Source organism: Dromaius novaehollandiae, chromosome 3 (assembly GCF_036370855.1).
Source record: "Dromaius novaehollandiae isolate bDroNov1 chromosome 3, bDroNov1.hap1, whole genome shotgun sequence".
NCBI lineage: Eukaryota > Metazoa > Chordata > Aves > Casuariiformes > Dromaiidae > Dromaius > Dromaius novaehollandiae.
Genome location: NC_088100.1, coordinates 67,075,802 through 67,098,307, shown reverse-complemented (window position 1 = coordinate 67,098,307; position 22,506 = coordinate 67,075,802). Strand labels below are relative to the sequence as shown.

The 22,506-nt window shown below is 38.5% G+C and overlaps 1 protein-coding gene across 3 annotated transcripts in view; it reads right to left on the bottom strand.

Annotated features, from left to right (window-relative positions):
• Positions 1-22,506, bottom strand: part of AIG1 (androgen induced 1) — a 130,057-nt gene that overhangs the window by 99,678 nt on the left and 7,873 nt on the right. Inside the window, exon 1 of one of the 3 annotated variants that reach the window (XM_064509073.1) lies at positions 2,266-2,284. The exons of the other annotated variants lie outside the window; for them this stretch is intronic. Coding sequence (XP_064365143.1) covers positions 2,266-2,268 — 3 coding nt within the window. The 5' untranslated portion in view covers positions 2,269-2,284. Of the gene's footprint in view, positions 1-2,265; positions 2,285-22,506 lie in introns of those variants that run through there. 3 annotated transcript variants of the gene reach the window in all.

Here is a 22,506-nt window from a genome sequence, read left to right as displayed (position 1 = left end):
GCTGAGTATAAGGGCTGTGCCGATAAACATGCTCGGCATGCTGAGTCATCACTAGGAACTCCCTGGGCAGTCCCAGGAACTCCCCAGCCAGTTTCTGTTGAGATGAGATAACCGACTGATAGCGAAAGCAGCCCGCCCCAGGCGGCCCCAGCTCCACCAGGGAAGAGAGCGGTGGATAGAAGAACTCCCCAGACAGTCCCGGCTTTGGTTAACAAGATAATCGACTGTGCGAGAGGACATGGCACGGCAGGGAACTCTGGGCAGTCCTGGGAACAACCCAGGCACTTCCTGCTTTGCACGCATGAACCAACTGCTGAACTGATAGACACTATTTGTATATTCAGATGTGTTTGTGATGGGATAGGACAATTTTTGTACAGAGTTAAGATGGTTTTAACTAATCAATAGAAACTGATCATGCTCACACTGGACCGGTGACATGGGACCACAAGCCAGCTGGGTTATGAGAATCCAGCAAGCAACAGTCCAGGGAGTCTGATCTGATCGTGCCGAAAATATTGTTACAAGGAGGTTTGCAATGGAGACTCCTGTCACCACCCGGACAGCAACTGACCATCCTGTTTGAGTGATTGCCCTCCAGAGTAGTTACCTCACGCAGAAGATTCACATAAATCAAGTTTCTCCAGCTAACACTTGCAGCAGTGTTTGTGTAACATGGGCCAGAATGGTCTCTATGAAAATGAGAGCTTACCACCAGATATGCTGTCCATGATGAAACCATACTCAGATTCAAAACATTATGCCAGAGAGTAAGGCCATATATCCAAGTACACGCATCTGATACTACTACCAGATTTCATATACGGTACTTACGATTCTGACTTGCAGAATACATACTCTTTCCAAAACAATTAATAAATAAGTACATTCCAATATTCTGGCCCCATCCTCACAACACAAAAATGTTGATGACATAGATAATTAATGTCCATAAATGTTGGTGGTTTATACACATTGCCCATTTATTTATAATCTGGCTATAATCTATTATATCACTAGCCATCGACACCACTGGAATAGGATATGGACTTCCCAGGTCCAGACCACCTACAAACTTCACACAAGAGTCCCTGAATTCAGATCTACTGACTTGCTCTTTTGGGATTCCTGTCCTGACACATTCAGTTCTGACTGACAATTGTTTCCCATGCATTACACAGTGAACTCTTGCTCTTTTACAATATTTGTGGTTCTTTACAGGAAGGAAAATTGATGCCACATGCATGGCAGGCTGCTGTACCATCCTCTAGTCAGCAGCAACTTCAGAGACATCCCAAGTCTGTCACTACTGTGAGAAGCCACCATGGAAATGTGTCACCAAATTATAGGGGGGTTTTCAGTCAAGAGCGGATTTTGGAGATAAATGTTTTCCACTAAGGACACTCAGAGTCCAAATGTCTATTTTTGATGGGAATGAGCCAGGATTATTTAGAAATTCTCTCCTGCAGCAAAACCAAGACCTTCTATAACCCTTCCATTGATTTCACTAAGCCTCAAGGTTATTGCTAAGGTCAGATGAGACTAGGTCACATTCAACCTCTAGCTTTTCATGAACCAGGAATTCTAGCAGACAGCCTAGTTACAAATTTCACACAGCACAGTCTGAGCAGGGGGGCGAGCCCCTCAGTCCTCCTATCACAAGAGCAGGGCAGGTATTCCACACAGACCTGAAACTACTTCAGCATGAGAACCACCAAATGGGGCTGTTCCTTGTGCATTCAGGAAACCTTGGAATGGATTAGGCTTATATCCACAAGGTGGTTAGGTGTGACACTGCACAGGATTTTTAGACACCCACTTCCCAAAGTGGAATTCACAAGCTTGACCTGTGCACACAAAACTCAGTTTACAAGAAACAGAGTACAAAGTGGGAAGTTGCCTAAGCAAAAATAACTGGAAATAGTATGGAAAGAAATACATCTAGAATCCCATTTCTCTCCTGCAGGATGTGTACATGCAACACTGAAGTAACTTAAGTCAATTACTTGTGTGAGATGGGTATTTAATCGAAGTCCCCCAAAGGGTTAGACATTTAAAAAAAGGGGAGTCAAGGGGACTGTTTAGGAAAAGAGGAATTAAAGTAAAAACGAATTAAAAGTAAAAAGGAATTAAACTAAAAAAAAAAAAAGAGTATAAACTCTTATACGATATCACAGTGAATAAACTGCTTGCTCAGGACCCTTCTTCCATACCCATCTCAACACAAAAGGAGTTCCCACCTTCTAGAAGAGATGTATTACTGACCATGCCAAAGGCTAGGATCCTTCCTGTTGAGCTGTGCCAGTGTAAAGAGAGCACACAGATGTCTTTGGAGGCTTGTGTTGAGGTTCCAGTCCTTCTCCTACATTTCACATGGAAAATCTATTTGCTAAAATACTTTAATTTCATCTGGAGCAAGAAACAGAAACGAGAAATCAGGACTTTTTTTCTGTTACACACAACATGCAAACTGGACAGAGACATGCTTCTACTATAGTTTTCTAGCAGTGCTCAGACTACCATTTTGCCTGAGGGCAAATTTCTTGGTCAGAAGAGCAATACATTTACAGGCCTCACTGCAGATCTCAAATATATCCCATTTTTTAAGGCATAATTGAAACTTCAAGCGAAACACATACCAAATGTGGTTTTCATTTTCGGCTTACACTCAATCTATTTACCTTGTTTTTCCCATTCCATCGAAGAAAAGAGGTTTGTGTGAGCTCTAGCCATATCCAAAGCTCTGTATTATTATGCTTTCAAGACCAGATCCTTTGACTTCTTTGTTTCTATTTATAAACAGTTAGGTATTACAAGAGCCAGACTACTTAACCACAAAGACTGTCAAAACAGATAACGTATTGTGTCTCACTGAATTACCAACTGGCTGGGTGCCTAGCCTTTTGACTTCTAAGGTCCATTCCATCATAGCTCAAGCAAACTCTTCTATCTACTTCAAAAATGTTTTGATAACAGACAATGCTGAAACAACTATATGGATGATGCAAAGTATATTTGTTAATCATTCTATTGATTAACTGCACTTAGTTACTAGATCTAATACCAAGTTAGGAAGAGCCATGTTTCACTGAATAATGTAGCTGATTCTAAGAAGATACCACCCAGCAGGGATCCCCAGAAGTATCCATACTGATGTGTGCTCAGAGAAGGAACAGTGATTACTTACTGTATTGGAACTGGTTCTTTGAAAATTGCTTTCCTTACATACATTGGGAGTGCATGTATATCCACAATGGGATCAAAATTAATGCTGCATTTCAAAGAACTGAATATTTACTGTAGTAACAGTTTATAACACAGTAACTTTTTATGAGGCCCATGAAATTTTATTTGACTCAGTGAAGGCATTACTTAGAACTGCTTCCAAGTCATCTAAGTTAGAAAACTAATTGCATTTAAGTGGATTAATATTGGTTAATAAACCCATAACAAACCTGTAATAAAACCTGCAACAAGTATGGCAAGTCTGATTTAGGTAAAAGAACACCCCCTTTTGAGATGAGAACACTAAAACAAAATGACAATCCAGAAAAGACATGTTCACTGCAAGGTAAAATATCGCAGCTTATCACTGTATGAAACTGTATGAGCTAACCTTTTGGAGGAAAATACAAATTAAATACCGCTTTGATCTATACAATGCTTGACATTCAAGCATCAATATGCACAAGGGCACTGAATAAAGTGAAAGCACCTTTTGTCCCAGGAAGAGATTTCTTCATGAGAGAGGCAGCTTTTATCCAACTGTGGATGTAGCTGTTGTTGAATATAAAACCAAAACATATACTTCATTTAAAAGCAAAATATGATGAAGTATCATAATACAGTACAGTTATCACAGATATAAAATTATAAACTTCAGGAATTTCATATATATAATTACAACATTTGAATTCTTAATGGAAAGGTAAGGTCAACACATCAATAGATCATGTATTTGAAAGCAAGTACAACAAATCAGCAGCTGAAATGAAGCCCCCATATTTTAACCACATGTTTAGTAATACTGTGTATGCTAAAAGATAAACCATCGTGGCAGTATTTCCATACTGTAAGTATCTTCAGCTCAGAAAAAAATACACAATACATATAACACAATATTACTACAGCATTATAAACTTCTATTTCCCAGGTTTTCAGACTAAGGATGGAGAGAGCATCAGAGGGACTTTTGCCTCCCTAAACTGTTGCTCAAGAAATGAGAACAGGATTCTGAAAGGATCTCCCATACCTCATTCTAGGGTTGCCTTCATTTTTAAGCACTTACACAATTTGCATTTATTTTGCTTCTAGATGGAACGATAGTCAGCTTCAGATGGGGATTTTCTCTTTGGTAATACGAGATGTCTTCCACCTCATCTTTTACAGAAACTGGAAACTGATAAGGGATCAAAGAGATGATCTACTTGCTTCTCATCTATCTCCTACTTAGGTGATTCTAAATGTTGCACAGAAAGGGGGTTTCACACCGTTATCTGGAACTGTCATAAACAAGCCTATTTAATGGTAGCATTGCACATATTTGACAGTATAAATTGATTATATACTGTAAAATTTAAATCAACCTTTAGATACTTTTCAAAAATGCAGAAAATCATAAAGCAGAGACCAAATGACTGTTGACTATATTTAATAAAATCTGGCTCAGCCTCCAGACAATATAGCGTGCTTCTCTCAAAATTTCTTCATAATAGCAGTCTTTCTTAAAGCTCTAAAAAAAGGATGTGCCTTATAGGGCAACATGTTTATCTAACTCAAAGAAAGGAGTAGGTTTCAAAACTCAGAAATCCCTATCAATGGCCATTTTATGTCAAGGCAAGAATGGTGCATCTGTTAACTTAAGGCTTGCACCAAACCACAGGAGGATCAATAACCAGCCAAGCAGGCAAATCCAAGCAGCCATTTACAGCTTTTTAAGTAAAAATCAGCACTTTAAAATCATCCCGAAAATATCCACAAAAGGCTATTGTAGCTGGACAACACAACAAAAACAAAAAGTAATTTCTTTGTGGCAAGATATACTTAGCAAGTAGACTTCTACATTCTGCAGTATTCTGGTCTTTGGATGAAGCCCGTAATAAAGAAGGCTGCAGTAAATAAGGCATGAAACATCGCTGCCACGTCAACATAGCAAAAAGGTTAGGCTAAATGCAACCTCATAGTCAACTACAGACAGAAGAAAGGACTCATTAGTAATATTCGGGAATGTAACCCAGCTTTCAAAGGCCAAGACCAAGACATAGAATGAAAAACATTTCCCCTTAAAGAAATAAATAATGGGGTTTTTTTTTTTTGCACATTGCTTACTTTTTATTATACTAGAAAATGGTAAACAAAATGGTGCATTTATTTTATTTCTACCAGCTAATTATCATGGCTGGTGACAAGCTGAATATGGATGGAAACTGGAATAAGCTAAAATTTCTCCAAGAAGAATTTTGAATTGTTTTAACTAAATAAATAAACCTACTTTAAATGTGTTGCACATGTAAAGAAAAAAGCTTATAACAACACATTATGTATTTAAATCTGACATACAGAAGAAATGAAATGTTTTTTGTAGTGAGAAGACCAGATTTAATGCTTTTTTTTCACCATGTCCTACAAGATTTTAGAAGTAGCAGATATTATCCTCTCACACCTCATTGTTATTCACAAAGGAAAAGGAGGAAAACCAGCTTTTCTACTTTTTAACTCCCAGTCAGTTTCTCAGTGAATTGATTTCTCCTCAATCTGTGCGGATGAACTAAACTACTGAATAACAGGAAGAAATTCTTTCTCTGCATCTGCACAGAAGACTACTGTTGTCAAAAACCAATCAATACTGAAGCAAATGCTAGCTCTGGTGCTTAACCATGTCCTTCAGTACCTCAGTGGGGTGACTTCGCTTAAAGAATTGAGTAACACATACTCTTTGCACATGATTATTTTCACTTCAGTCATTTTAAGACGCTGGAGTAAGTTAGGGTTTAAGAAAGGCTGTTATAAAGAAAAAAAATTCAACAAAATCATATATACATAAATATCTGATTTACTAAACAGACTTTTTTAAAAGCTTGTGCTTTGTGAGTTGCTTTGCAAGCAGGGACAGAATCCTTAGATGCCATATGATAAAGTCCTCAAAGAAACAGAGCTCCCCAGCAGTATCTTGGGATATCTCTGAGAAATAGGGTAACCCATTTTACACAAGTACCATCCCTCTGAACATTAACAGCACAACATCATCATTAAATAGCTAACTGAAAGCAGGAGCATTTGAAGTTCACCTGTGTGAAGGATACCTCTATCCAGCAGAACGCAGAGGCACAGTACACAGGACTGCACCCAGACAGACAACAGTGATATGATTTCAATAAATAAGTAGCAAGTAATAGGACAATTACCTGAGATATTAATTTGGATTCACTTCACAAATCATTGCCATTGCATGTGCTTATCATCTTGATTGGTAGGGTACAAACTTACTCTACAAAGAAAACATCTCTGACAGATTATGTACTAGCTTGCAATCAGTTCTAGCACATCACTGAATTCACCAGTTACAATCCACGACTACAGCCCAAAGACCAGCAATATACAAGAGTGAAACATGGCTATACAAGGGGACCAACTAGTAACCAACTGAGTTTGAATGCTGAGAAGCTCTCAATCCTCCCTGATTGAAATACCTCTAAGTGTTAAGCCTTAGGCTCCAGTTACAGACTCAGTTTGGGAGCCAAATTTAAAGGCCATGTATACTGTACTATAGGGTGCTCAATACACTACAGCAAAACAGCTTAAAGAATCTACTGCACCTGTATGTAAAGTTACACACATATTTATATTTCACCTAATGGAAGCTGTGCAAGTTTTATACTATTTATTCAGTAAACAAAACAAATAAAATATATTTTTAAACACCTTGCCTGCATTTCTAAGAAACTGGTATTTGTTCTACTTTTAAAATATATACACGCCATTCCTAGCAAGTGAAACTACTTAAGAGACAGTCATGAAAAACCATCTCACTGGAGGGGCTGAGAGAGGGCTTATGGTTTTCATTTTTCTTAGTTCTTCAAGTAATATGTAGGGTCTCTTCCTACACTAGAAACAACTATAAAATTAAGATATGTTTCTGCCTCAGTGAACTTACATATTTTCGGAGCTAAAACAAAGCAGTCTCTGATGCTGAAATAGGTTTAGGGTAAAACAAACGCTAATGAAGTTTGTGGAACCCATTACCCAACTTTTCTACTACATATTTTAACTCTGTAAAGAAAGCATGAGGTGAAGGTGTGTGGAGAAAAGCTGGGAGAAAAAACTAAAGGAATTATAACCACAGGAGAAGAACATTTGCCTTAAATAAAGAGCACCCTAAAACACACTTACTGATAGTGAGCAAACGCACTTTGAAAAAAAGAATAGCAGTAACAGGTAACCATCTGGTATAAGTTAGAGCAGCCAAAGAACTACTCCAAATTGTGCCTATCTATGCTAGCTCCTAAGACGCTACTTCATAATCACAGATGAAGGAAACAAACCAGCTGCAGACCTGTTCTCTCCCCAGGATCACATTCCTCATACCAGTATCAAAAAAGAGAAAATATAAAGCTAGCTATACCATGTCTATATTTCCAAGAGTCTCTCTACACCTAATTTAACCACATTTAATCACATTTATGTCACGTACAATTTTACAGTACCAAAGCGGTGTGGAAAGCAGCCTTGGGATCTCTCATGATGCCACTCAGAGGGATAAGGCATGTCTCATTTGCACAAATAAAACAGTAACTATGAATTCCTTTAGTGCAGGTTAAATAAAAACATAACTTCTTTTGGTGCTGTTCCTGTGAACAGAAACTGCTAGCTGTTTGGGGATGGTGAAAAAATCCTGGCAACAGGATTAATGCCTTGAGGATAATCTTGCTATCATTCCTCTCTCATCTAGACCACGAATCCTGAGACAGAAGAAAATGCAGGTGGAATATTAGGCAGGAATCAGTCAGAATCAGACAGGCTTATCCTATGTTTTCAGTTTCCTAAGAGTGGGCAAGGACAGACTTTTTTTCAGAGATCTCCCTATCTCTTATTTCCTTCTATCCTGCCGCATAAGCATGCTTGTTATGGAAGCTGAGACTCAATACTGTGTTGCAGATTTGCTCACAAGAACATAATATGCCCTGTAAGAGCTACTTCTGGCTAGATGTAACAAGAAGAAATACTGAAAAACCTGTATGTGTAGTCCATACTGATAAGAGAATCCAAGAATATACTGTATCAGGATACACAAGGGGTTTTAAGTGTGCTACATTAGCCCAGATCCAGCAAACAGGATTATCAACAGTGAAATCGTAACAGACAATGTGATCAGGCAGTTTGAAACCACAATAGAAGAAAAGAGATGAATACATTAGGGAAGAATATTAACACACAGAAGAGTGGAAGCTTCCAAGACTCAGCTGGACAAAGTTCTAAGCAACCTGGTTCAGTGTTGAGCCTGATTTGAACAAGGCATTGGACTAGATGACCTCCTTGGGTCCCCCCCGCAACCTAAACGATCCTGTGATTAAATCCTGTCTGGGTTCCTGTCTCATGTAGGGGAGAGTGTTTAGCCTTGTCAAGGCCTGTGAAATCTCTTCCTTTTAGCAAAACACAGATACTTCTAGAATAACTCCATCTGATCATAACATCTTAAACAGTTCCGAAGTGTTTTCACAATTTACTGACTTTTCCTCCAGTCAATACAGGTTTAAACTTCGCCTAAGGATTCTGGTGCACAGACACTGCAGTAATAGCATACGGTCTGGCTGACATGTCTGCCTGCTGGTGAGGTTTTAAACATGTTATCCAATTTTTGGGTTTGTCCTTTACCCAGACCATCTGGAGAATTGGGCTTAAGCTTGTATAGTAGATAATCACTAACAAGTATATACTAGGTATATGTGATTGCCATTTTCTTCATTCATACAGAAACAGTAATAAAAAAAAATATCCAAGCTGTGTCTCTCATCTAAAACTGTAGGTCATTTTATGACTGCAATGGCAGCAAAGATCAGATAGCCTCAACTCATCCATAAGAATAAAAACAAGCTATTTTTGCACATTTGGGCATGTATCTGGTACTGACACTCAGAAAGAGTGAAAACACACAGTTGGTTATTTCATTACCATTTGCTGTCTGACTAATAGGTCAGTGTGTTCTCTGACAGTTCACACACTTACATACCAGTACTGCTTTTTAAAGCTGCTGTTTGATGTTTAAAATGTAACCAAAGGTTGAAGCCTCACCTCCCTGGTGACTGTCCAAAATCTGTTTCTATCTCCATAAAACCAAAAGACACAAAAAACAATAGTTTTGTCCTTTTCATGTAACTTTACACTTCACTGTTTCCCAGCCATAAAAAGAGCTCTTATTTTAAGCATTCTCTGTTGAGGTCTTCATGATGATATTTGATCCTGGATCTTTCCAAGTCCTGGTGTCAGCAGCAAACTAACACCAATTCAGTTTCTACCAAGATGCACTACATGATTAAATATTTGTCATCTGTAAAACTATTTGCATGTGAAATCCAAGTATTTTCTTCAAAAGGTTTATTAACGTCTTACAGCTAGCCTTTCCAACAGCTAACGGTATATTCTTAAAGGGCTTGTCAATTGGGCAATTCCTGAACTCTAAGGACTTGATTTTCCATTGCTGTGGACCCTGGGCTGTTGTTGGTATCTATATGCAATGTGGACAAGACGCCAACAAACTAGGATGATGGGTTTTTTCAACTTGTGGAGTCATCTGTCAAGGAAAATTGAAGAGGCAAGACAGGGACACACATAAGAGGATGTCATCACAGAGCTATTTTCTGAGCTGCTGTTAAAGGTTGAAATCAAAGCTTCAATTTATCTTGGGATATTATAGTCTCCAGTGTAACACCTTAAAGTTACACACTTTAAAAACTGATTAGCCTCAAAAAGAGTCTACCATTCTTCACCATTGGTCCTTAAAACTAATCAACAGAGAGACCACCCTGAATTTTAATGCCTCTAATGACACCAGAATCAAATCTGTTGTAGTCTGTAGAGACATAGTCTGCTAGAAGAGGGAACAAGAGCATGGAGATCGTGGTAGGAGAGACTGATCATATAGTTTTGCTCCCTCACCCCTTACACAAAATCCTGCCCTACATAACCTGCAGATAGTCCACTTCACAAACAAGATTCAGCCACATTCTCAATATATACTCTATTGTTTTTCCTCTTTTGTTTGGGCCCGTAGCACATTCCGGGCAGGATTTCACAAGTATGTAGTATTCTGTGAACATCGTACTCTAATGATGCTGGGGGGTGCCTAACTTTAACTGCAGCGAAGTTTTTGAAAAATCTCACATTATATAAACATATATAGCATGCAATGAATACGCAGATACCATATGAAGGGCTTCCAGATAAGTCACACTGAAAGTCTATAACCAAATCTTATATGCACCATCAGGTGATTTTTTTTTTAATAATTTTTCCTTGAGGATCAGAACATTTGATAAAATATGTGGATACTAGCTCCATATTCTACATATTAAGACGAGAAATAGTTTCTAGTGCTGTTATGCAATATTGTATTACAGTTCTATGTGAAGAAACAGTGAAGCAAAATCATAGTTCTTAAGCGTTACAGCAAAATTTATGCATTCTTTTAACCACTAAGGCTTACATTATGACTTGGACTTCCAAAGAAACTGAGCTTGAAACCTACTGAAATTCATGACAACACAAGGTACAAAGCATTGGAGAATTGGATCTTGTTAAACCTTATAACATTGCCCAATGAAGCAATAATAGCTAATTCTATGGTCATATTTTATAGACAGATGAACTGAAGCACACAGAATTTACTAGCTTTCCTGAGATGACATGTTAAGGCACAAGAGAGTCTGGAACAAAACTTCTGACTGAACTAGACTCACTGAATAATCCTTTTGGCCTTGACAGAAGACAGTTGGCAGAAATTCTTCAAGATTTGAATACCCACCTCCCTTAGACATCTTTGAAAGGTCATACTTAAATATAGACATACACACTTAAATAAACACCGCTTGCTTTGTGCTCTTGCCTACAAAGCTATCCCCATACATTAATCTTTTAATTGCCTATCATGGGAAAAAAAGCATTTTCTGGTGGCTAGAGTGCGCAGTTACAGACCCTAGGAACAATTCTAAACATTGCAACATAAATGTAAGAAAGTCTCCTCTGTGCTTCAGTTTGTCTATTTACCACATTAAACCTTTATTCTAATTGGTATCAACTTTACAGAAGAAAAAGCCTTCATCTATCATGGGTCTAATATTCTATTGCCTTGAACCTTCAGTCTCATCTACATCTGCATACAAAATGAGGATAAGATACCAGCAAAATCAGATGATAATAATCCATTTTACAAAGATGTAAATGGCAACACAGAGTGCAAACCAGAGGCCTTAAAACTGGATGAAGAATGCACAGAACTTCAAGCACTAACAAAGCTTAGATTCACAACTTTTTTGAACAGAGCAGAACAGCAATAAAACTAGCGTAATTCTCAAAGTAATATTCTCAGAAGCAAACTGGGACTATGATTAATCAAGAACATAAACACCTAAAATTCTTTAACTGCCATGATTATTTACTACTAATTAAACGGGTAATTTTTTTCACACTCCATTTGCAGCAATATCTTCTGTTTGAAGTGTTGTAAAGATGTTGTGTTTGTCCAATACAGGAACAAACACTTGTTAATTTCCCTTTTTGATGGATCTACACTTTGATCAATTCCGTTCCTTTCATGACTTCAGGAAAACTGGCTGTTAGATATTTATTCAATTTCCTGGTCTTCAGCACAGTGAGAAATGGTCATATGAAATGTTTGATAATCACTAACTTTGGCTCTTTACATTGTTATTCTGTGTCATTGTGGAGTAAAGATAAGCATTAAGCTGGGAAGAAGTCAGATTAAGTATATATATCAATATTGCATCCTTTAGTTGCTGTGATTCTTTATAAAATATTCTGGAGTGCTTGGTGTAAGGAAAAGGTCTGAAGCAGGATTTGTCCGCAGGGCTAGAAATCTGCCAGAAAACCATGAGGGAAGGAAGGATATTTAGAACTGGAGTAAGTCTGATTACTGTAAGCTTAAAGCTCAAATCAGATAAATTATTTAGATTTTCAAATGATAAAAATTTGCAAGCTGTTGCCACGTGATTACAGATTAAAAGGACAGCTACTCTCAAAATTAAGTGTATCATCTGGAAGCTATCTACCATGTTTAACTGAGATCCTGTGGCAACAGATGCATAACCTTATCTGAATCCAAAGTGTGAAGAAAGTCTTCCAATTTTGGGGTCCAGTGCAGTATGAACCAAGGACTAGTGCACAGTAAAACAGCTGATATCAAACCTTGCTCTATCACGTTAAAGGTTTCTGTTAGTAGGGTTTGGTTGCATCTTTCTGATCTTCTTCTAGTGTACAATTTTGAATCTTCAGATTTTCTTCTTAGACCAATTTTCTTTAATTGAGTCAAAGACCTTTTTAGGCCACAGAGCTGAAAGAGATACTAGGAAACTATTCAGAAAATAGGAATTTCATGCTCTGGGATGGGAATGTGAAAAACGTACTCATTATAAAACACCCTTGGAAAACATTCTTGTAAGAGAAAATCATAAAACCTTATTCTCCCCATAGAAAAGTGTTAATTAATGAGATGACTGAAAACTGTAAACACAAATCTAAAACAACATAAAACCTGAAAGAGTTTATGAATTAACTTGACACATGTACCACTTCAACATGCCAGCACAACACTTTTTATTGTACCCCATATCCTCCTTTCTTTTATACTCATAAAAATGCGTATATTTGCTCTTTAAATCTCAAAACCTTTGGGTTAGGGCCAGCATGGCTTTTTCCTGAAGGAGGGTGATCTACTCAGCAGCTATGAAGGCTGGATCCCTGTTTCTGGAATTCCTCATGGGCTACGCTGATACAGCAAGAGGAGGCTGAGTTTATAAGCAGGAAGAAGAATGCGTGTAGCCCGATCCCATTCTCCCACATGAATGCGGATGCTAAGGAAACAAGTAGCAGAGTGTATGCAGGTAGTACTTGGCTTTAAGGACTCTCTGATCTGCCTATATGACTGCTCCTCCTCTATATGACAGTGAGCTGCATGGAATTGTCTCTTGGGCTGAGTTTGGCTTGTGAGTCACCAGTTGAACAACACTGCTAATGAACAACAACAGCAACAACAAAATAGGGCCCCATCACATAAATTCAAATTGTGCATTGGCTTAAGTGTTTATATAACCATAGACTACAAAACACACTAATAAATAATGAGCAGATATGAAATTCAGAATTGGGAAAGACCATCAGAGTAATATTTTCCTCTCTAAAGAATGCATGAGACAATCTCAACCCACCTTTCAACAAGGAACATTCAAGTATAAAGGCCCATTTTCAGAAAAATGAGGTGAAAACAAAGATTTTCTGTTTAAAAGGAGAGCTTCCACAAATCTAATCCTGAATCCTCGTTAAGTGGAACTTTCTCGGACATCAACAGTATGACCAAGTGAATAAGGAATGGGGACTGAAGAAATACTGATGATACTTTTTTGCAGTCTCCTTCACTGTCTCCTTCACTGTCTCCTTCAACTCACTGATCCTTTATACATTTTTAAACAAATAACAAATAACAAGTACTTAAGAAAAAATTGTTCAGCAGTGAAGCAATAATCCATGGACATGAAATACATTCCTCATTTCTCCCTCCATTCAACTTTGCAGCTACATGAAGACAGTAACACAGTAAACAAGCCTCCTCCTCCTCAACACACTTCAAGTCATTCTTCCCACACACAGCTGCCACTATCATGCATATTTCAAAGCCTCCATCTGGGCTTGACAACTGTACCTTCCTTTCTTCCAGCCAAAAGAAATACACGTCCTACTCAAACATGCATGGACAATATCATGCTGTTTATTTCAGAAAAGAAACTGCCACTGGTGTTCCACAACTAGGTCATGTGGGTGGAAGCCCCATGTTAACCTACATGCTAACCATGCAGTTAGAGCTACCATACATCCATTTTTATCCTCTTTTTCCAGCTAGAAATTGTCTCCAGGCAGAATGTGAGGATTTGTGGTACTTGTCCAGGCTGCTGAATGTCTGTTTTTTCTGGATAAACATTCACTGCTCACAGAGGGATTAACTTCACAGTATACATCTAGTAGGTTTAACACTTCCTAGAAATTCTTGATTTGTGCTGCATGTGCTATACAGTGCGGGTACACCTACTTCTGGCCACAAATATGGCAATACTCCCCATGGCTGTTGCACACTTTGAGGATGCCCTAAATATGGCAGACATAAGGACCAGATCTCAGACTCTCCCTGCTGCAAGATCATCCTCTTCCTTCCAGCATCACAACCACCCACTCTCAACACCTATGGTAGCAGCCTACATTCTGCCATTTAAGCTGCCGCTTCTATTCCTTTCTCCTTCATCAAGAGCCTGTCCACTGCTCACCCATCCTATACAATCAAATATACCTTCCCAGATCCATCATTCAAACAAGCACCCTATCTCTCCCCGTCTCTTGCTCTGCAGCAGCTGAGGAGGCATTGGAGGTGAGGACAGTGTCCACAGCAAGACTGGGAAGGGGTGAGGCCAAGATAGGATATGGTTCTTGTCTTGCAGAGGAGAAGAAGGTGGAGATGGAATGGGAGTCAGCGTGGAGCCAAGTTGCTCCTGCTTCGTCAAAGGGTAGGAGCTGCCGCTGAGAATAGTGTATTCCCTCATCCATACCTAATGGCAGTCACCATCCCCCCCACAAATGTTCACATACTTCCCATCCCTTAATGGGCAGCAGTAGCAGCGAGTCACTGTGTCAGACTGGGTAGATTGGAGGTGATGTTTGATTATCTGGACAGTGCTGCTTGAATAGCCAGTCTCAATTCCAGGCCCCACCCCGTCCTGTCAAAAAGCCCAAAGGCTGAATGGGAGTAAACCATGGGCAGCATCTGGCTCACAGATCACCTCCTGCACCACCTGAGATGGGGGATGTTTTGAAATACAGGTTATGCGACAAAGCTAACTGTATGAAGGAGTTTTAACGACTATATTTCCAGCAAATTTCAGTGGCTTGCATGCTGGGCCTGCAGCTGGTTTAGCTTATGACTCTCCGTGGAAGATGTTGTGAAGCTTAGTTAGCCAATATTTCGTAGGTGCTTTGAGATCTCATAGTAAAAGGTGCAACAGTACTACAAAGCAATCATACTCTTAGCAAGACACTTGCTACCACGATATGTTAATTTTGTCCAAAAGAAAAATCAGAAGTTCTCCATGTACATATGCCTTGCTTGTTTCTCAGAAGATGGAGAACTAACAAGATGATATGAAAATAAATATCTACAAAATGAATGGACAAGGTTGTCTATTTGGAATAGGCACTTTCTACCTATTTACACTATTTATCTATGCTTTCTTTCAAGTAAGAGAAAAGAAGGAAGACCTGCACCACCAAGAAGGAAAAGTGCAAAGGAGACTCGAGTAGAAACATACTTTCAGCCCAGAGCACTTGTTATAGGTAGAGATGCAACCTAGACCTTTTGTCACCTTACAGCCACTACCTGGCTTCCTATTTTAATAATATTTCCAACAAACTGAGATATGGCCTTAATTTCTGTGACCTAATCATTCATGTTTTAAAAATTTTCTCTTAAATTCGTAGTGCTTTGGAGGTCACACAGGCATTTTATGCAGACTGCTGATACACTTAATCATTTCAGCAGTTTCCTGCAGTAAATTAGGAGACATATTAATAAAAGATGGGGCTGTTGCAGGTTTGATTCATAATGCTGAATCCTCATCTACCTGGCTTAAAAGAGTCCTTTAAAAAGGTCAGTTTTCTCTATGGAATTCTGAATATCAAAGATATGTTTTTTCTAACATAAGACTCATGCAGAAAATGTACATTCAAGGCCAGCATCTTGAAGCTGTGTAGGAAGTGCAGATGACTGCACCACTACCCAGCCAGAGACCTCCTCTGAATATGTACCACTGAGATACAGGCACCCCATGCAAATAAGCATCTCCTATGACTGTTTTACCTCCATCAGTGCACTTCTTCGTCTGGCATAATACCTGGAACTGTATGCAGTCATATTCATTAAGAACAAGAACCAAACACGGAAAAATGTCAGGTCTGAGAGGGAAAGATTGGACAAAAGTAGGCTTCGCTTATAGCACGTTATTATTCTTTGGTTACTTCTTCAAAATCCTTACTAATCCCTGTAGATAGAATGCAGCTAATGAAAAAAAAAAGACTCAACAGTTTATGTTTTCTGGATGTGACTTGTTATTGTATCCTCTCCTTGCGTTCACTTTTGTATTTCAAATTCACATTTACTTTCACTGTCTTTAAGTACAGATATAATTCCTGTGAAATAAGGATAAATATGAATGATTTGCAACTTTCAAGATTATGTTGCTCCCGTGACAGTGGTCTTGCCCTTGCTAAAGCAAAATAAAGCAGGTTTTCAATGAATACAGCTGGCAAAATATTTCTGAATAACAATTTCCCACTGCAAATGCTGTTTCCTTTGTAATGCAGATTTTTGTCCAGGTATTTTAATGAAAACTATGAAGTGTTTTCTTTTCACTTGGTCAGTCTAACTGCAGTGAAACCATGAATTTGAAATATTTTTTCTGATTTTTTTCCATTAGAAATTGTGAGACTTTTTCTTGCAATTTTGAATAAATTCATAATTTCTGAATTTAAAATCATACCAGAGGAGAGTAAAAAAATCAATAATTTAGGGTCTATCTTACAAGGTGCTGAAAACTCTCTTATTAATAATTCACATGCAATATGGTGTGGGTGAGGGGTATCCCACACAGCTGGAAGCCTGACCTCAACTCCTATGCAAATTAAGCAGAAGGGTATGGGTAACAGAGAAAGAATACCTCCCCTGTGGCTGCCAGACATCATGCCAAAATACATCTGTAGATTGTGACCCTTACAAGATCCACACATTTTATGTGACGCTTTATCACTAGGCATTTGTGAGCATTGGTTGCAATGGCATGCCAAATGATCAAATGCTGTGTTAGTGCCAAAGAGCATCTAAGGCCAGTTACTGGAGGGATCCACATTGTATTTGTGTATATATTTCCCACTAACGGATCTTCGTCCTGATCAGCCAGAAAGGGGAACAAGACGAAGGCTACTGGTGCTGTCTGTGTTTGCATGAGTGCTGCATGTTTCTGTTTGTGCTGATCTGCATGGCTGGTCATGTATACATATGTGTTGTATGCGTGTGTTTGTGGGTGTACCTACTGGGCACATGCTCTGCCTCTCTACCAGTTGGACCTGGGGACATGGAGCTGCAGCAGGCTCATCTCTATCAGGCTACCAGATTCAGCAGCCCCGCACGAGAATGGAAATGCTTCCACGTAGGTTTGAATAGAAAGTTACCACTATGAAATGCAGATTTCCCCCTTCCCCTACTTCTGAATCACAACAGGTATACATCTGTCGTACACACCTGCATGCACTCCCAAGCCACCCACACAAGCAAGGAGTAAATACTTATATATGTTCACATGAAAAAAGAAAGCTTTTTCTATTAACAACAATAATAATCAGTAAGCTAGGCAATATTTTAAAATATTGTTGTTTGCCTCACTGATTGCAGCCGATTTCTGTCCTTACAAAGACAATTATGAGATCAGTTTACTTATCACGAAATATAAAATACAACTAAAATAATTTCAGCATCTCACTAAAAATATATAAATCAAAAAAAAGATAGAAAATGTTTGAATAAATAGTGATTGCTGATTATCCCATACTCCACATTATTTAGATTTTTCAATTGAAATAGCAATTTCTATCAAGGGTCTGTTTCTGAAATGGAAAATTTATCATTAAAAAGATTGCATGGCAGACCCCCCAAAAGTGACAAGATTTTAAAACCATAATAAATATTACGATCTTGATCCATTATGCTGAACACTTATGGGTGTTTTTTCCTGTAACTCAGACGGTTAAAAATTCACTCCAAGCTAGAAAGCAAACCTAAGATTGATACGTAATAACATGATTCCGAAAGTTGTTTCTTTGAGGCTATCACTAGATTGAAATCAAGCTTTTCTGAAGAGAGATGATTGATTCTTCATTTCTGTTGGGCTACACAGTGCTTTAAAAAGACATGACAATAAAACTGTATAGGTCAGGTATTTGGTGTAGACAAGGTGAGGATGCAGAAGATAAAATAAAACAGTGAATGAACAGTGAGAAAAGACAGGATGTGTGAATTGTGGGAAAAGAGTCGAAGGAGTACAGTAGTAATAAAAAACAGAAACACCAGATGGGAAAATACAGGCTTTTGGAAGAAGATCGGTTGTGCAACTGGATCTGGGATACACAGATAAAAGATCAAGGAAAGGGTGCTGGGTAAGAAGAGATTAGAAGGAATGGGGGTATTGGAAGGGGATGTTGCACCCGTTGCTATAAGCCAAAAAGAGCAGAAAATATAGTGACACCTAACAGCTGTCTGTAACTGAGTAGCCTGACTGAGTGAAAAGGGCAAGAGTGGAAAAGGACAAAGTGGGAACATTTTCATTCACATAGCTAGTAGTAGATAAACAGAATCAGCCCCTGTACACCCTGAAAGACATTTATGTTTTTGTTTATATGTTGCAGGTTGAATCTTCAAATCAAGAAGTTCAGATAAAATCTGGCTCAAATCCCCAAAGCAACAAGAGGTCCCCCTTTCCTTTTCTAAAACACCCCTACATAAAATAAATCTTGCGATTTTAATTCAACCTCATCATTAATGGAGAACAAGACAACTTTTAATTCATTTGGCAGTATCATTTTAGTAGCTTCTGCCTCAGACCATGAGAAAAAGAAAATAAAACTTCGCCTGAAATGCCACAGGACTAATAATAAAACATTATTCCTGGAAATTTAGAGGTGTTTAGCTTCTGAAATAAGGTTGGCACAGCAGTAAAGGAGATTTGAATACTAATCTTCTATAAACATATGTTTAGAATTAGAAACAATCATTAACTTCTTAATAAATACAGGAATATCGCTTTCTAGCCATGGTAGGTCATGAGACAGCTGACCTTAAAGCTGTCTGCTCTCTCTTGCTAGCTGGAGTTCTTTGACATTCGGGAACTTAACAGTGTCTTGTACTTCAAACCACCACAGTTTTCTAACTATGGTTCATTACTTGGTCAACTAAACCGATTTCAGTAGTAACAGGCCATTTTACTCCTAGATGTGCACAGTGTGTGGAGAGACGACATAACAGATTCTATAAACACAGTTTAATATTTTCATGTGATGCGCAGCATGAGTAAATAACAATTATGTCAAATCTACACAAAGATGCATATGCATTACCAAAAACCCCAAATCCCTTTCAGCCTTCTGAATGTCCAGTTTAAAAGTATAGTGCTACGCACCAGTTGTACAAGGTAAAGGTTTCCTTCATGATTCATGCATTCCCCGGAGTTACCCCTGGAAAGCACAGGAATGTGGCTAATTGTGTCTAATGCACATGCAGATTTTCAGTTCTTGGAACACAGCTATAACAAGTAAATTAAGGTCAAGAAAGTTTTCACAGCATGGAGTCTTAACAGCAAATGAGGACCTCTGCATCTGTCAGTGCATATGGATTCCAGGGCAAAGTTTTGCAAGCACCCTCTGCTGCGCAGAAGAGTGCTAAGCTAAACAAGTTGCATGCAGGGAAGTGGTACTGTGTTGTGTGTGTGTGTGTGTGTGTGTGTGTGTGTGTGTGTGTGGGTGAGTGTGTGTGTGGGTGTGTGGGGATGTGGGGGTGTGGTTGTGGGTGTTTGGTTGGGCGGGAGAAAGAAATGGGGGAGGGAACAACAGAGGGAAGGGAATCCGACGGAGCTAATACATGCTGTTTTTGCCAAGAAATACCGGCTACTTTGTATCTCCACATCTTGTTTTTCCTCACATCATCCTCACAGCTGCCAGTCAAACACCTAAATAAGTTTGTCGCAACACCAGGCTCATCGGTATGGTGCACTCTCTTACCTACTCACTCCAGGTACAGTCATCCTATCGGCTCTTCCTTTTCTCTCCCACTTTCTCTACTTGCATCCTTTAGAGAGCTGAGCCTGAACAAGTAGTTCGGCATAAAAAGCCCAATCTTCTCTAGGGCAAAGTGTTCTTTTGAAGTGTCTCAGGATCAGAGATGCTAGGCTGAACATTAGCTGTATGAAATGCTTCCACCACTTCAGCCACAAGCTCTTTAAGTGTCTCACAGAGAAAACATCCTCTCTGTATTCATACATTTTATCAATTTACATAACAGTATTAAAAGTCAGCAGTTTCTTTCCTTCCTCTTGCATCCGATCAAGTACATTTAGGAGCGTTAGCCACCTGTGCTCTGCATGTGGAACTCCCACTCCCACCAGATTCTAATAATAACAGCAATAATAATAAATAAACAATTTGTTACTTATGTGGTGCCAGGACCAGAAGGCTTCAAGACACCTGATAAAGTATATGCAAATGGAGCACGCACACACACACACACACAAAAACTAAGTAAATTCACCCTCAGGTACAAAAAAACCTAGGCTTAAAAATAAAGATTTTAGCAACATACAAACACAGGCAGAGCTTTTCAAAAGCATGTAGGAGCCAATCAATTCCCAACAGAGTAAAAATAAAGTTCCTTGTTAAGTGCTAATACATCCAACTCAAGTAATCTAAAGTGTCTAGTAGCATTCCTAAAGGTTTATGGGTAAGCTTCAGTTCGTTTAAGCTGTTTCACTTAAACCAACTTGTGGCAACCCCACCACCACCTTTTTTGCCCATTCAGATATGGTTTGTTTGTACCTTGCCTTATAAAAAAAAGTTAGCAAGTAATTAGCAAGGGATCTGCCTTTCTGCTCTCCTGCACCTTCTGTTCGAATTTATCTTTACCAGGACATCCAATGTTCAGCTGGTAAAAATCCAGTGGCACTACTTTTGTCTTAAGCTATGCTGTAGACTGTCCTCAAGCACTTTATAACTAATGTGACAAACACCGACAAAAATACCTGAGCTATGTCAGTTGCATAGATTTCAGTGGAAATCATATAATTGTACCCTTTGGCAAATGTTTTCATGGAAAATCCTACTGTAAACAGGATGTTTGCAAGGACAGTGGCAAGACAAGATGTTCAGGGAACACAGCATCAGCCATTGAAGTGTTTGTTTCAAACTCCAGAGGGTAAATTGCATGGACTGATCTAAGTTGCCAAAAGAAGTCTACAAATAAATGAAAACCAAGTTTTAATTTCCTCCCAGCATTTCACATAAGCTTGTTTCTAGACAACAGAATCTCTAAATTTTGCAGTATATTGCCAAAAAAACCCCAAACAGATCAACACACAACGCCAAGTATTTGTGAAGAGAGCGTAAAATACCCTGAGGTGACTGGCAAATTGATGATGAAAATCCTCTGAATGCTTAATCCCATGAATCTGGGGGGAATCACCAGATTTTCAGGGTTTTTCTAAGTCTTACAAAAGCATGCTTGGAAATTTTAATTTAGTTTAGGTTCTTCCTCTCCAGAAAGTCCAGAAGTTTTACTTCAGCTTTCAGCTGACTTTTTTTTCTTCAAATTTAACTTTTCCATCCACTGAAGTTAATTACACTTTTTCTCTGTTGTAATAAATTTACTATGTTGAGTTGAAAAAATCTTGCATAGTAAATGATAAGAATAACATAACAAAGGATGTAAGGCTTTGAAGATGAATAACAACTTCAGAGTTTTTGAAAATAGGGTATGGGGGAAAATGTAGTTATTAAAATAAATGCAGGTGAATAAGGCAAAACTTGGAAAAGCTTTCATTAGAAAATATATTCACTCCATTCACAGAGCCAGCAAAAAGTTTGTGCTTCACTCAGTCCTCAAAATAAGCCTAGGTAATGCCAATTTTCTTTTTGTCTTATATACCATATATATACCTGGACATCCCAAGGTGAGAAGACTAGGCCTCAGATTCAGCGATTTAAAAGAACAAAAATGTGCATGAGAGGAATTTGATGTTTTACATGTGTGTATTACAAGCAATAATACTGCTTACTTTCAAGTATAAAAATATGTCCAATATTCTGTGAATTTATCACATGCCAGTATTTTTTTCTCTCTCTAATTCTGCCGAAAGCGTACCTTCCAGTGGTGGTGGTCTTTTTAACGTTTAATCACTGGAGTTCCATCAGCAATTAAAACTGCAAATAACAAGGAATTCTCCACCTTTGCTGAGCATCTCTCAGCATTAGAGTCTAAATTAACCTACCACAACTAGAAAAATGCTTTCTAAATACCACAATAAGATAGGCAGGCACTGACAACTCCAATGATCAAATAGGGAAAGTTGCAGCACAGAAGTGGCTGCATGCAACAGAAGGAATCTGAGATATTTTCATTTTATTACTTTGTTTAGATAAATACAC